The sequence below is a fragment of the Papilio xuthus genome, unplaced genomic scaffold (assembly GCF_000836235.2).
Source record: "Papilio xuthus unplaced genomic scaffold, Pxut_1.1 DF824992.1, whole genome shotgun sequence".
In the NCBI taxonomy this organism is placed as follows: Eukaryota; Metazoa; Arthropoda; class Insecta; order Lepidoptera; family Papilionidae; genus Papilio; species Papilio xuthus.
In genome coordinates this window covers 5,480,954-5,497,452 of record NW_013533657.1, presented here as the reverse complement: position 1 = coordinate 5,497,452, position 16,499 = coordinate 5,480,954, and the positions used below count along the sequence as shown (strand labels likewise).

At 32.9% G+C, this 16,499-nt stretch overlaps 3 protein-coding genes across 3 annotated transcripts in view; 2 read left to right on the top strand and 1 right to left on the bottom strand.

Annotated features, from left to right (window-relative positions):
- fz4 (frizzled 4) overlaps positions 1–9,543 on the top strand; it is a 28,030-nt gene extending 18,487 nt beyond the window's left edge. Inside the window, exons 2-3 of the mRNA XM_013324617.1 lie at positions 5,642–5,838; positions 8,633–9,543. Coding sequence (XP_013180071.1) covers positions 5,642–5,838; positions 8,633–9,270 — 835 coding nt within the window. The 3' untranslated portion in view covers positions 9,271–9,543. The remainder of the gene's footprint in view (positions 1–5,641; positions 5,839–8,632) is intronic.
- Positions 9,544–10,577: 1,034 nt separating this feature from the next.
- On the top strand, positions 10,578–13,292 carry TFAM (mitochondrial transcription factor A). Its single transcript, XM_013324618.1, has 5 exons — positions 10,578–10,751; positions 10,967–11,177; positions 11,324–11,482; positions 11,763–11,956; positions 12,703–13,292. The coding sequence occupies exons 1-5, from the start codon at positions 10,678–10,680 to the stop codon at positions 12,812–12,814; spliced, it is 750 nt and encodes a 249-aa protein (XP_013180072.1). The 5' UTR covers positions 10,578–10,677; the 3' UTR covers positions 12,815–13,292.
- A 437-nt stretch (positions 13,293–13,729) lies between these two features.
- On the bottom strand, positions 13,730–16,212 carry LOC106126549 (uncharacterized). The gene is made up of 2 exons (XM_013324265.1): positions 16,071–16,212; positions 13,730–16,001 (listed from the first exon to the last, which is right to left on the bottom strand). The coding sequence occupies exons 1-2, from the start codon at positions 16,180–16,182 to the stop codon at positions 15,460–15,462; spliced, it is 654 nt and encodes a 217-aa protein (XP_013179719.1). The 5' UTR covers positions 16,183–16,212; the 3' UTR covers positions 13,730–15,459.
- Positions 16,213–16,499: the final 287 nt, after the last annotated feature.

Genomic DNA, 16,499 nt, shown 5'->3' with positions numbered 1-16,499 from the left:
AGAGTTAAAAAACTGTATTTATTTAAAATTCAAGCGAGAGTACAGTCGCCAATCAGCGGCGCATCCCTCTACCAAAGAAAATGTAAATAAAACTAGTTTGTATGCTTTGCGAGTTTCGTCAACCGTTCTCGGTGCTCCATTATGTAAATATTAAGCTCTTGTTCACCGATTAGAAAAAAAAACATCGTAAGTCGTCAACTAATGACTGACGTATGCACTTTATACCCGTTACAAAATGTTCAACAAGAATAAAACTAATATACTATACTAGTTTTCTACGTATGATTAACTAAAATAAGTTTAACTTTTATTTATAATCTATTCTAAATACTACGAGATACTAATATTGTTTGTCGTAAAATTAAATAACGATTTTCTGATTAACAAACATGGATGTGTAAAACAGCTGTCAAAACGCCATCATGGTCATATATTATTTGTTTGTTTCTTGCATGTGTATAAATAAGTTCAATGTTTTTTTTTTTATTGATTGAAACAAAAAGTAAATCGTGTTTTAAAAGTTGAATTAACCAAGTTTTTCTCTTATAATTAAAATTTTATAAGATATTTATAAATATATGAATTTATTCCCGACAATGTTCGCACTGTGTAGTCGGTTTCATGTGCCTTGTAACAAAATTTACAAGCATTCGAGTTTATTGCTTCCAAACTTGACAGATTTGGAAAAGACTTCTATAAAACACAATTGGTATGCTATGTTCCACCGGATTTTATCGACATATTATACACGGACTTCATTACTTTATAAACAAGACCGCTTCAGCTTTATTTGATCTTTTCCACATACGTTTTTTCTCGCAAATCGCTCGCCATCGAATGGAAAAGCGTCGAGTATGGAATTATGAAATAAAAAAGAGGAATCACGGATCCAGTTCAATGCATATCAGCGTAGTGAGGTCGATGCGCGCTAACCAGAAATTATAGGCTGCCTCTGGGCCGGCCGCCATTTGCAATTTGCCAACGTAAAATAAACCCAATCAACGGAACGCCTAACCATAAACGAGGAGTCGCGTCGGTTAACAAGCCGGGCGAGTCGACTGGTCCTCTATGGCGGTGCACAGCCACTGTTCTCGGAATCGTTAGCGATCAATATTTATTAGTTCGGAAGAAGCGACTTATCGAAGAAATGTAATTATTGCGAGCGATGTAAAGGAATAGTAACTTGGTCTAGTTTTTGTCGATTTATAGAACTGCACCAACATCCTGTTTTAGAGAATATTTTGTGTATATTTTTATATAATTTAGACAAAAATCAACCTACATTAATATACTACATACTTTAAAATATCACATGAATTTTCTAGATTCTTAAATAACTTGGAAAGTATCGTCTCTTGATTTACAATAAGTAGTAATAGTACACTTATCATTGTAATTATTCTTATTGTACGATTTCGTGAAAATAACTCCCTCATATATTATGTCAACAAGTTCGTAATTTACCAAGCTATGGAACACGATCTGACACTCTTTGTAATAAATAAACCACTAATTGGACACGAGAACGAGTCATGAATCTTCATACAATAATTTATTTACATTGTACTAAAATATTTCCAATGAGAATTGAGTTTCAACACATTAATAGGCGATCGTATTCATTTTTTGCCTCAACGTAAACAAAAAAGTTACTTTTGTACAATGAGAAGAGAAATTTTTAGTTATTGTTTTTTTATTTATCATTGTTTATGGTAATGCGTAAGTATTCGTGATGATGTTTTTACACTTAAATGCTTTAACGTAAGTTTCCACTAAATGGACGTACTAAAATAATGTTGTCTCTGTTATTCCATAGAGAATGAGAGAGATATGTATAAATAAACAAAAACGATCATAATAATACCCTGTCATTTAACAACAAGCTTGTAAAGTATTCCTTGTTAATTTTTTATTTAAATTTTCAGAATTTATTCATCGACTAGATACATAAAAGGTTAATGTCGCGTTTAAATTAGGACGATATTTTCCACCTGCTGCGAATATGTTCTCCATTTTAGGATTGTTAAAGGTGATCCATTGTTTACTCTTTATTTTCCAACGAACGATATCATTTACATTTCTCGACGTCATTGTCTAAGCGATGTTGAAAATAAAGATGGCGGGAGGGCAGATGTGAAATTTTTCGAACAGGGAAAAAATGTCATCTGTTGTCAATTAAGTGACAGTAATTTTTTTAAGGATTTCGTTAAAAGCCACAACGTTATCAACGAATGATCTCATATGTTTTCTGTAATGAATACTTAAATGGAATTATTAATTTTATAAATTTCTTTTTTAATGCGGGCAATACAAGCAGGAAAGATATCTAAAAATCGCTGCAGAAATGTTTACGTTCTTAATAGGTTACATTTCCCTATAACGTGAACAATAAGTGCTTTACATTTTGAAAGTTCTTTTCGTATGTTTACATTTAGTATAAATACCTAATATAATACAAATCTCGGTGTGACTGGCTTGGATCAGAATTAGTGCATCCGGCAACTAAGAAGCGCGCGCGACGGGCGCGGCAGCGGCAGGCGAGAGACGGACGAATTGGACGGGTAATCGATTTAACGAGCGCCAGAAATAACTCGGGGCCCTACGTAGGGCCATGTTGACTTGTTCGTAATCTGATATGCAAAATTGTTCAACGAGACAAGGAATATAGGGCAATGAAAACGCAGTCATGAGACAATTTTCATAATTTAAGGAAGAAGTTCGAGTCGCCCTAAAATTCAGAAGTTTAATGCCTATTAAGAGTAATACTAAACTTATAAACAAAAATAAATAATTTAAAATATTTCCTCAATATAAATCTTAACAAATAGGGTCATAGTCATAAAAGTCAAGTAAATTTTCTTGCTATATCGATATATCTTTGAAGAAAAAAAAATGAACATGAAAATATATGGGAGGGGAACTTGCGTCCGAGGCAATAAATGGGTCCGTTCACCTAACTAGTGCTGTGGGTGTTGGATTTTATTGTTACGATCGTCTTAACGAGCCTTCTTTATGCGGCCGAACCTATCTCGCACCTCAGAAATATAATACAATCTTACTTATTTTTACTACACTTCTAGTGTACGAGATTACCACCATTTCGTACTCTGATCTTAGAATAATCCAAAGGAATAAATGTCGGCAAAATTAACCAGAAAAATACGAATTTATATAAGATAGTTATTTTCAAACTAAACAAAACGAAAAAGCACACCTTTGTACCAAAAAAAATAATAATAATGCCACTTAGTAATTAAACAATATCAGAAGTAAAACAATCTCTGTTTTAAATCCTCATGGGAAACGATGCGAAACATATCATATGGACAAAACTGGACACATTTTGAAATCAGAATAAAAAGATTATCGCTGTGCGTGTGGTCTCCTAGTTGCCAGTAAGTTAAAGAAATAAAGATATGGTTAAGACATCTTAGTTCGTTAACATATTTCACTTATTACGTAATCGATTAAGATTTTGATTTAAATGTTTCGTTGTTTCCATAATTCACTCGTAATCCAATCTTGGTAATATAGCGTGAAACCAATCGTTCCCCACAAGATAACGTTATCGTTTAATGGCCACTTGAGGCAAGACACGAAGCGGCCGCCATAAAAAATTCGAAAAAAAATACTTTAATGCAGCCAAGCGAGAAACGACAGACCTCTTTTCGTTTGACCGTAATATCATTTGCATATACTCGATGCATTTAACAAATGCATTGGCAATTTGTTTACTTAACACCATTTTTGAACGCATACGAATGTATTAAAAATTAACTTTAAAGTCATCACAATTTTTGCGCAACAATATGGCAAAGAGTATGCAATGAATATTTTTAAAGGACGACCATCTGGAAAGTTCAGTCACACGTTGTATTTGTAGGTTAATAACCTTTATAAGTTAATAATTTTAAGAGTTGTTTAATTTACGTTAAATTAAAAGTTAAATTAAATTATGTTATTTGAGATTGAAATTTTGGTCAGATTAGTCCCTGTGGTCTTTTAAACTACGAAGATGAAATTTGATACATAGCACTGGCACTGTATCGAATTACAATAACACATTGTACTAAAAGAAAAAAATAACCTTGCACTTATGCTTATTGCAGAAAATAATTAAATGTTTTGAGTATTATTAAAAAAATCGACATTGCATAAATGTAAATTGCTGTTCCTTGTTATGTTTGACCTTAATACTGAATTTAATGCTTGGAAATAGACTATTTTATAATATGAAACAACTCTCAACTACTTAAAGTATCAAAAAAAACTTGCAAACATAAAAATATTTTGGAAATGTACGAGAAAATGATGCGATATTTTTGTTGTAACAAAGACGATTATTTTGTTGTATTCCTTACATTTAATTAAGTACAGTTGTGTTAGAGTACATGAGAATGTACAATGAGTTGAATGCAAATCGTACAAACATTAGTAAAACGTTAGTCGACATGCCGCCGGCGTCGGATGCCGGATCAAACATGCGAGCAAGCGAACAAACAAGAATGTTTGGACTATCGCCACTTTCGGTTCTGTTCAAACAGGGAACTTTGTTTGTTCAAGTGCTAGCGACACGCCACTGCCTGTTTCTTTACCCAGTGTAAGACGAGCTCTAAGATTTTTTTTAGTACTTAATAAATATCTCGTTTCTTGAGAAGAGGTCTATTTAATGTGGTGTCTGTTTTAAAACAAGGCGACACCTTTCCCGTTCGAGGTGGGATGGATTTACCTGTCAGAGTTTTTAACGAGCAACGGGTTCACAACGTTCGTGTTTCTGTTTAAGCTTTTACTAATACGACTAATGCGTTTAATGTCATATATGTTGAAAGATTAAATTCGTAACGTGATGTAAATATCCATCGCCGGGATCGAGAATTTAAAAAAAATGTGGTTCAATCATTATGCATTTCTGACTCTTGCTTAAGCAACGTATGGCTTATAACAATATCAATTTTTTATGAGGATTTATTAACCTAACCTAAGTAATGGCATTTAATAATTATCTTTATAAAATATAGGAACATCTAATAAAGGTAATAAGAAAGCAAATACGAAGTACTAAATTCATTTATCTTTTAAAGAATAAGCTATAAAGGTACGCGTACATTGGCCCGCACAGCACGCACGGCCCGTAATTTTAGTTTGCTTTGTATGATTTTACATAGCGCTACATACTTATCCGCACCGCCCGGTTCTCGAGACAAAACAAATCCGTTTAATCCGTGCGTGCGGTGCGACCGGTGCGGGCCAATGGACGCGTACCTTTAAGTACTTGTTTGTATTGCCACGGCAATATATCGCTATGTAACCACCTGCCTTTACAGCTGATATTCTGCATACCCGACTTCGCTGCTTAATTAGTGTAATTGTCATACCTTTATTATCAACGGCTTTACTATATATATATATTTCAGTAATTTCCAATTAAACCTAATTATGACTCGTTATTTATCAATTTAATTTGATTATTTAATAGCTTCTGTATTGAATTATAATTTTATGGTCGAAAAAAAACAATACTATAAAGTAATAAACGAAATATATTATGCCGCCCTCCACTTAAATTAAAAAAAAATGGCTAAGAGTACAACTGGTTTGATGTTAATACTACGGCTATTAAATCATTACTTCCTTATTTCAGGTGGGTGGTAGTAGCGGGAGCATGGCGTGCTAGTGTGCTGCGACCCCCTGCGCCGGGTGCGCCGGGTCCGGGGGGCGCTGGCGCATCTCGTGGGGACCGGCATTCTTCGCTGCTGCAACTGGCCGCATGGGGGGTGCCCGCTGCGCTTGCCGCCGCCGTACTTGTCACCAGAGATGTCGATGCGGATGAACTAACTGGTAAGGAAACATTGTATTCATTAACAGGCAAGCAGAAGTATATTACTACAGAAGTATAATTCTATTTCTAATGACTGCTATTGTTAGGTTGGCCGTTTGCAAACTATTTATCTTGTTCCAAGCGAATCAGGGGGGGTAAGGCAGTGCATTCGCTATAAAGACAATATCTTGATAAGTCATGTGACTGTCGCGCGTCTGTTCCATATATTTTTAAAGTTCGTGATAGAATAGCTTTGAAGTGAATGCACTTTGTCTAACCCCCCAGGTCTACGACGTTAAGCAATGGCAACGGGGTCGCGTCAATTTAATAATACTAAATAATCCCTGGAATTAGCTTACTTTATTTTAGGCCAAGTTTTATTACTTTAAGATGGATTATACTCTTATCTTAATTAACACGTGAAACGGATTAAAAAAGGAATATTTAATTCCCTTGTATGCTCGTACGTTTTCTAATTAGTATTAAAGATAAATTTAAAGCAACTTTTACGTCGCGACGATCATAAAAGTATTAAGTTTGTCATTTATTGTGATTATTTTATGCCTTAAATGATGGATGCGAGTGGAAAATCCAATTAAGGCTTATACTATTACAATTAAGCGTATGAACTTTGAAACTCTTGAGTACATTTCGTCCAAAGCAATAATTGTATATAAGAATATAATTTACTAATATCCATTGGATTAAAACGGTCTGCCGATGCAAACTAGGTGCGTAATCAATTATCAACTTCTTACATCAGTCTAAAAGCTTGCGTTGGTTTATAAATAGTAATAAAAGCCCAGTTATTGAATTTATGATAAACTAGCTGTCGCCTGCTACGCTGTCAGCGCGGAATTAACAAACCTTAATTAGTAGCCTATGTGTTCTTCTAGATTATGTTCTACGTCTATGCAAAATTGCAGTTAGATCCGTTCAGGGGTTACGGAGATACATTCAAACAAAAATTGATCCATCCATCCAAACATTCGCATTTATATTATACTAGCTGTCGCCCGCGACACCGTCCGCGTGTTTGTCATGTGCGTGTTTGGAGGAGTATGGGAACGAAAATTGTGACACGAGAATTTATATATTGTAATAAGTAAGATATACTGTACTTGTCATATATGTAGCAGGATAAAATTCGCAACATTTTAGTTTGAGTTGTAAACAAAAATATTCCGCCGAATGATTTTGTAAATAAAAAATAAGGATCAAGAAGAATTCTTATACGTCATGGATCAATACAATTCTAACATCCGTATCGGCTGTATAATAGCGATTACGATTCCTTGGTAATGTTCCCCCTGATTATTTGATCGGCGGCGTTTTTCAAAGCGATTAAATCTTGCACGAGTGCGCGGGAGCATGCGTTTCATACAATAACCGCATTCAACGTTTTGTCTTCAACAACCAACCGTGCCTATTCAGACCAATCTTAATAATGCTGACTCTTAAGAAAAAAGAAGCAATTCTTTGTTAAAAATACGCTGTTCAATATTGAAGACCTTTGGAACCTATTTACCGGTGAACACTTTTGAACGCTCCAAAAATTGTATCATAATTTTAACCAAAATTACAAAAATTTTCGTAATTCCAAAAACACCTTTTATAAGCTACTAACTATTTTTAATTCCATGCGGACAAAGTTTCGTAGATAGCTTATTTTACTCTAAAGTTAACATTTGTCTTCTAAAACAAACAAATATTGCGCAGCATCTTATCAAGCGGAACTTTTATACAACAGAATCTTATCATTAGTCGCGTGCCGACCGTGTCGGTGAATTCAAATCTTAAACTTTGTGAACAGCGCATCTTACTACAAAGCGATGTAACAAGTTTATTCCGTATTGTTTTGTCTTACTAATTAACACGAATTTATCAGTGCGGCATTATTGTAATGTCGACCATTAAGAATTATATCTTTCGCAGCTTATTTGATAATGATTTACTTTGATAATTTGTAGCGCGGTGTTTTTGGTCTATTGATAAAGAACCATGAATAATTTAAATTGTCGCCATGATCAGTCGCTACCGAAATATTCTGTTGTCTTTCTATCGGATTAAGAACATTCTTGTCGGAATTTTCTTTGCATTAAGCTAGACTCGAAACTGTTGTATATAAAGTTTGACTTAATGAGAAAGAAGTGCAAACTTTTATCTCATTTTTTATATATGGGTTTTTTTACACATTCATATTCTCCATTTTCATCTCCTTTTTATATCTCTGATTGCATAGGTCCTAACACGTTTATTATTTTTAAAAGCTGGAGCGAGCGGCCCATTTCTCAGGCGTTCTGTTTTAATCTTGCAGAGTGTATTGTCGGTTGATTTTTATTATTTTCGTTTCCATTATAATACTGGCCAAAAGAAATGCTCGGCCATTATTCGAGCCGTTAAATACGACACCTTTCCACCTCGCACGATCGTATTTCAATTTTAAATCGGCCCTTTTAACCGCTGCCTTATTAATGCGAGGCTTTTTTCTCGCCGGCTGTTTGTGTAGGTGTTCGCTTTGAGAGCTGCTTTATAGGGAAACGGAATGTTATTCAGCACCGATAAATGGTACTCGAGAGAAAGGCTTCGTATCCGCTGCATTGCACTGACAGCATAGTTATTCACTATTAGTTAATGTAACATATAGCAACTGTGTATTTATATAATCAATGGAACCCTAATTAACAGTACCGAAGCCATGATGCAAATATTATATATAATTAAGACAATATTGCGGACCTAGCAGAGGACTATATACGAAGGTTATATAAATTGTATTTACCTTTCTTAACCTTTCTTTCTTATTTTTCCCAGGTACTTGCTTCGTGGGGAACCAATCGAGTAAATCGTTGCTAGCTCTGGTCATTATACCCGAAGCAATCTGCTTGCTGCTTGGCTGCTTGTTCCTAGCCTCGGGCCTGCGTACTGTCCTTCGACGGCCGGCACCCGTGCCAGCGCCCGCAGCGCTTCTCAACGCTCCACCACAGCCACATACAGATCAGAGTCTACTAAGACTGGGTGCGTTTGCAGCGCTTTATGCTGTACCCTCAACGTGTATATTGGCAACTTGGATATACGAGTATACTTGGCGTGACGATTGGCTGGCCGCTCCCGAACCTTCATTTGAACCGTCGACGCAGCCGCGGCCGGCATTCTGGGTGTTTCTGTTTAGAATATTTGCGACTCAAATTCTCGGCGTCATGGTCGCCGTTTGGATAGCTACGCCGCGTTTGAAAGCGCTTTGGAGGAGAATTTCAGGTCCAACGAAGCCTACGCTAGCTAAATGTCCGGCGGGACCGACGCCTACACCGTTGACATTGCAATGTTACAGCACACATTCGCATTCTCTGCCAAGACATACACACAAGTATGCCACCTATAGACCACCACAGCACCAGTCTTACAGAAAACCAAGGCATTATCATTATTCAGCTGGCGAAACCATACTATGACTGACGGGATAATTAATTAACCCAAATCTGTGTAATTTAATTGCTGTCAAAACACATCCTATGACGTTAATTATAATCTGTATTTACACTGACATAGATAAAGAAGTGCCATTGAAATTAAGTCTGTTAATTACTGTTATATTTGCATCAATTGATTTTTAAGGTTACGTAATTAAAATGTTGATGTGAGGCCTGATTATGTACATAGAAAAATCGTTTTTATTGATGCGATTATAGATTGTATTTAAAATTTTAATTATAGATATTGTAAGATATGACATTTTAAAAATAAAAACAATTCAAGTGCGTTTGTTTTTAAACAATTTAGTTTTATAAATCTTAGTTACAATGTATATTTTTTTGTATTTATGTTTTGTAAAAAACCGTTTGTTGGCTCTCATAAGAGCCGTGAAATTGTAATTAGTCACAAATATTGTAATTTTTAATTTATCAAATTATTTAAATTTACTTTTTTTTAAATATCCGTCACTTTATCGAATATTTTAATTTTTGGGATGAAAACAACGTTTTTAACATTTTATTTCTGTTTTGTTTGAAACTATATCAATTATAAATTTTAATTAGTAAAATCATACATAAAAGAATAGATACAGAGGTTAATATTTATAAAAAGTGTACATCCTAAACTCAAGACTGCATGCTATCCGTTTTATTAATATAGAAATTTGTTTCTTAAAGCTGGGTTAAAAATAGAGCAAACTTAGCTTAAGAGAATTAAAGATGAAATGAAAGTCACGCAAATACCCACCTCCGTTTTGCCAAAATAGTGACTATAGTCGATAATAAGATATGTTGTAAATATTAGTTTTAAGTCGGAAATTTGTAAATATTAATAAAGAATTCAAATTTATACAAATTTTGTTTTATTGAAGTAGTAAACTAAAGCAGAGCAGCATAGCATTTCCGAGAAGGGATTGAAGGTAAAGACCATCTTGTTGGTGAAAACATAATCAACCAGATGTAAGGAATAGGATATGCCATCATAGGTCTGTGATCTCTATAAATTTAATTTGAATTTGAATTGACTTAATTTTATTTTAGTATCGCCGAAAGAGCGGCCAGAAAGCGCTTAACTAATAAAAAATGTGTATTTATTGATTATACATGCCTTTGCAATCTATAAAATAATTGGCTTGCTAAATCCGGATTTTGACAATTCGGGCTTTGATATTGTCCTTATTTAATTATCATATTGTGCTTTAAAATTATAAAACTTTTGTCGATTTGAAAAGATCGACCAGAAAGTCTGTGACCTTGATAGTCTTTGACAATCTGAGATTTATACTCTATGGTGGTGGTCAATTTTATTTTTAAAAGCTGCGGTTGTGGTTTTTGAATCATTAGAATAAAATAACATAATAATCCCTTATTTATCAGAAAATAACAATGTCTTCAATTACTCAGATATGTCGTCTGAGTAATTACGTGTTAGGAAGCTATAAAACTGTTCTACATACAAGGCAAGTTATAGGTTATGACGCTTATTTGTTGTTATTGACTACAAACTTTTTTGTTTCATTATGTGTTAAAATTGCGCGATTTATGCGCTTTTTACCTAGTCTATTTTGTATTATATAATTTGGGAGCGCTTATTTGTATACTTATTGAAAAATAATTTCAATTGGTTTCATACAAGGCGTTTAACTGTATTTATTTTAGTCATTGCATTTTACAGGGCAAACTGGTTAAACAGTATCCAAGTATGTTCATACACTAAGAAATCAGCTGAAGAGAAATTGGGTATAGAAAAACCTAAGAGGCCATTAACACCTTTTTTTAAATTTATGACCCAAATGAGGCCAGCACTTCTAGCTAAAAATCCTGGCATCACATCTAAAGAGTCTATTGCATGGATGTCGAAACATTGGCAACAACTTGATAGTGAGGTGTAAAATATTTCTATAACTTAATTATGTTTGTATAGTACTTCACATTATCTGCCCACCAGAGAAAGAAGTTACAAACTTATTTATCATAACATATAACAATAACAATTGAACAAGATTTTTTTACATTACTTAATATTTTTCAGACAAAAGCACAAATGGTAAAAGAATATGAAAAAGATCAGGAGGATTATAAAAAGATAAAGGAATTATATGAAGCATCATTGACAGAGCAACAAAAGGAAGATATAAAGAGGCTTAAAGGTGAAATGGCTGCTGCTAAGGAGAAAAGAAAACTTAAAGCTGTAAGTAATGCGGGATTAAAAAAATATAAAGTAGCCAATCCTGACACCTGCTTCATATAAAATTTCATAAAAACTGATCAAGCTTTTTTGGAGGAGTATGGTAACTAACAATGTGACATGAAAATGTTATATATGAGATTAATTAAAAGCTTATGAAGATTTATGTATAAGATAGATGCCAAAAGTATCCCAAAGACCATGCCAAATTAAGACAGTATTATCCGCCTTCTCATCTGGTTTAAAGTTATACAAAGAGAAATTTATCTGTCCTTTCTTACAGGAATTAAAAGAAATGGGAAAACCAAAGAAACCAATGTCTTCCTACTTTCTTTTTACACAAACGAAAAAAGATCTCCTTCAAGGTAATAATATGAAAGATTACCAAGAACAGATAAAAAAGGATTGGATAAAGTTGCCTGAAAGTGAAAGAGTTAAGTATGAAAAACAAGCTCAAGTGCTCATGGATAAATACAAGTAAGTAAATATATTTATAAAGTTATTCAAACTTTCTTGAGACTTTATATTATACTAAACTGATATATAAACACGGCTAAACACTCACGTATATTCGTCCGGTGGCACCGACTAGTTTAGAGCCCATCGGGGGCCCTTCATTTGCTCACAAACGACAGGCCGCATCCGCAAAATAATACCAGTACCACTCATCCTGATTAAGGGCCCCCGATGGGCTCGAAACTATTATAGTTGGAGCCGCCACCGGACGAATATACGTGAGTGTTTAGCCGTGTTTATATATAAGTTTAATATTTATAAAGATCCATTATTTGAGATAAAAAATATACCTTAGTGATGATGGTACTTGACTCTTTTATAAACAAGCTTAATGATATGTAGATACTAGCATTAGTTGTAGGTAACTCAACTAAAATTAATGATCTACAATTTAGCTCACTTAACATTAAACAAAGCAATTTATAGTTCCCTAAATTCATCACGGCATTTTATTAAGATAACTAGCTGTCATCCATGCGAAATTAAAAAAAAATTAATGGTTAGCCTTTGTGTTATCCAGGCTATGTTCTACATCTATGCCAAATTAATAAGATCCATACAGCCATTCTGGAGATACCTTCAAACAAACTTCTATCCATCTATCCAAACATTCGCATTTATAATATTAGTAAGATGAATAATTCAGATGTTTTTGAGTATAATGAATATGTACAGTTTAACTGAATCAAATGACATATTTATTACAGAAAAGATCTAGAAGCCTGGGAATTGAAAATGATTGCAATTGGACGTACAGATTTGGTACGTCAGAAGCCAACACGGCAAACAAGGAAATCAAAAGCTGTAAAGGAACAATAGGAATTCGGGTGCTCTGACGAATTTATTGACTTCAAAGATATTGATAAGGAAAATGATGATATAAAAATCATCAAGAAACAAACAAATAAGACAACTCAAAGTCAAGATTTAGTACAAAATGAGGTGTCAAAGGATGCATATAACCAAACTAATAGTCCTTCCAAATCAGATAAATTGACCACAAATCAACAAATAACACTGAATGAAGTTTCAGATAATAAGCAACTAAATAGTATAAATAAAGAATTAAACAGTATTACAGATAAGCCAAATGAGTCCTTAAATCGTCAGAGCACGGGTGACACAAAAACGGAACCTTCAGCAACTAAACGAAGTAAGAACATGATAGATAGCATTAAGAGTTTCTTTAAGTTTTAGATTTTTTTTGCTTAATGTATTGTACCTCTTTATTTCTGTAAATGATAGCTCATTAATATCATCTGTTAATAAAAATCATTATTAGAATGACATTACTTTAGTCCTTTGTTTTATTTTTATGCAATTTTCATTTACAACTCTAATTATTAGTTTATTCACGATCATCAGTACATATGACATTTTCGTTGCATAGAGTATAATTTTGGTCTTATTCAACAGAAAAATATCCTGAAACATCAAAGAGAATACAAATGCTCAAGAAATTAGAAAGTTATTAGAGAACTTGATTACTAATGAACTTAAATTTTACAGATAATGTTGAATTGAATAGTTCAGAAATAACTATAACTGAGCCCTGGTTCACATAAAATTTGATAATTGTGTGTCCATGACAAGTTTATAAACTCGTAAAAATAAATTACTGGCTGATCTAAAGCATTTCTAAAATGAATATTTGCATTTCAGAAACTATGTTGGATAAATAATGTCAATAAAACAAAAGAAAATTTTGTTACAACAATTTTTATTAGAATATTTTAAAAAATATAATTGAAATAAAATCTGTTCTGTTTTATTAATTACAATTTTTCACACACAACACAATTTTGTCGCTTTTATTGGCATATAAAACAATTTTATTAACATTTGGTTAGGTGTATTTCTGCCCACTTAATTTTACATGTATAAAAATCGGTGATCATAACTTTACAGAAATGGTTGAATTCCATCACACATTTAACAATTTGAAAAGAAAATTAATATACAGTGAATGTTACAGATTTTAGTGATATTAACATCTTTGGTACATATTTACGGAGTTTACGCTTTAAGAAATTCATTACATACAGAAACAACAATTTATAAGATAAAAGCTGATTTTTACAGCTATTATTTATATTACAATTCAAGTACAAACACCTTAGAATATATTTATTAGTAATTCTTATACTTTTTACTGCATAATGGACTTTTATTTTGTATTGTCCTAATTTAAATTGAAAGTTTAAAACTATAAATTTAGAGCTCGGACATTTTAACTAATTTTTCACTTTAAACTATTGTAGAATTTAATAAATTAAGAATGGACAAGGCACTTTGCATTTAAAAAGAAGAAACAGTGTAATTTAAATACCCGAACTATAAAACTTATTGATATTTCCCGATTTCTTTCAGAACTTTGGATAAGAAATCTAACAGATAAACATCCAGTAGTTAGTAAGGTTTGAGAAGTCAAAATGTAACACAATTATCAGAGCTTGTTATATAAAAGTTAATTGTTTTAATGTATACAAATTTATTTCAAGCTGACCTGACATTGAAGGTTCAATTGGCAATACAATTTTATTAAATTTTACACATTCCATACCACTAAACTGTTCATACGGAAGTTCCAGGCAAATTGGTGGCACTGAAAGTAATAATACATTACAGCTTTTGAATGTTAAACTAAACATTATCAGAATAGTATTAAAATGTACATATAAAAATATACAGCAGTTGAAATAACTGTGCATTAAATATTAAATGCAATATATTATAGCCAATGCTTGCATAGGCATAGAGTTATTCATACTAGCCATAAATTAATTTTATTTATAATATACAATCTAAAAATATAAAAATACATGAAATCTTGTTACAATTTGATGATAAAGAACTGGCACATAAAGTGAATAAATGTTATCAGATGAGAAAAAACAAATTAATTTCAGTAAGTTAATTTAAAACAGACACCTCACTTTACAAAGTCATTCCAGCTATAAGACTACAGGAAGTCATAATGGATTAGATACAAACACACATTACAGTCTCTGAATACAGTTGAACCTGGATAAAAGAGAATATGATAAGAAAACTCTTTAAACAAGAGTCATTGTATGGTCCTGACAGACAACCTCCGCAAGCAAGAAACTCAGGTTAGAGAGAAACCTCTTTAAGTGTAAAATTTTTCACTCGTACACTCTCACCTATCCAAGTTCAACTGATTTAACATATTAATAATAATGGAAGTTCATTTGAATACACTTTGATTTTATATTATAGTCATATCTGGTTTCCCTTGTTAATGAAAAATTAATGCACTATATTAAAACTAAAATGGCAATAAGTGACTAAAGTATACACTCCTGTCACAAATTCTCTCATCAAAGGCACAAGCCATTGTAATTACCGTTTCCAAACTTCCCTAGTGCCCCAAAACAATAACAAGAGCTGTTTGTACAATGCATCCATTCACAAGATTAAATGTGATTGTATTGCATTGTACATTATGTGGTTACATCTATTAACATGGAGTGAATTGATTGTAAACATATAGTTGTAAATAAAAACACACAAACATCTCTTGAAATTACCATAAACAATTGCATTACATTTAATATTACTTTTACATTCTGCGCTGAAATTCCTTGCATTTGTAAAAGAGTGTTAGCAATACTGGAATTACTTTCCTTGGGAAAAAAGAACAACTTAGTGGCAACATATAAAGCTAATGGTAGAAAAAAATATGATTGTTCCACTTTAATAATAGACAGTCCATTAAGTATTTGCATAAATAATGATAATAGAACTATGTCATATTTATTATCGACTAGTTTACCGAATAACGATGAGTCTTGTGATGGTGAATGTTCGGGTGTTGGTGGTAGAAAAGATGTCAAGTCATTGAGCACATCTGTATTCTCACTTGTAAATGTTTCCAAATTACTGACTGACAATCCATTATTTGCATAACACGTATTAACTGTATTAACCTCTGTTATAAGGGGTACGTCAACATTTTGATCAAGCATAGGAGTTCGAAGAGAATCTGTAAAGAATAGAACTATTTAATACCGTCTTTAAGTATGAATAGTAAGACAATTTTACAAACATGTACCTTTACAACAATCATCATTGATTTTGCCTGATATAAGTTGCAATCTATTGTGAGAATTTTCTAAAATTCTTTTTCTTCGTGCCTCACGACGTGCTGCTGCTGCATCAGCCATGTTTGATAACCTGTCAATGTCAAGTGTCAATTCAACTGTCAAATCGAAAAAAAATTGCTGAGTGAGTGATGTTGCCTGAAGCATACAGGGCAAAACAGACTTTCTGTAGCTTTTGAACTTTAGGTTGTTGGAAGATTGGCTGACAAAATATCGTGATATTGCTTTATTATGTAGATCGGCAGATACATAATTCTTATACATTATTACGTAATGGCTTCCAGTGCAAATTGTGATAATTATTTTAAAATTTTATTTATTGCTTTTCATTAAAGACTATTAAATTCTTCTATGTTTTTTATCTTCATTAACCGGAAGTC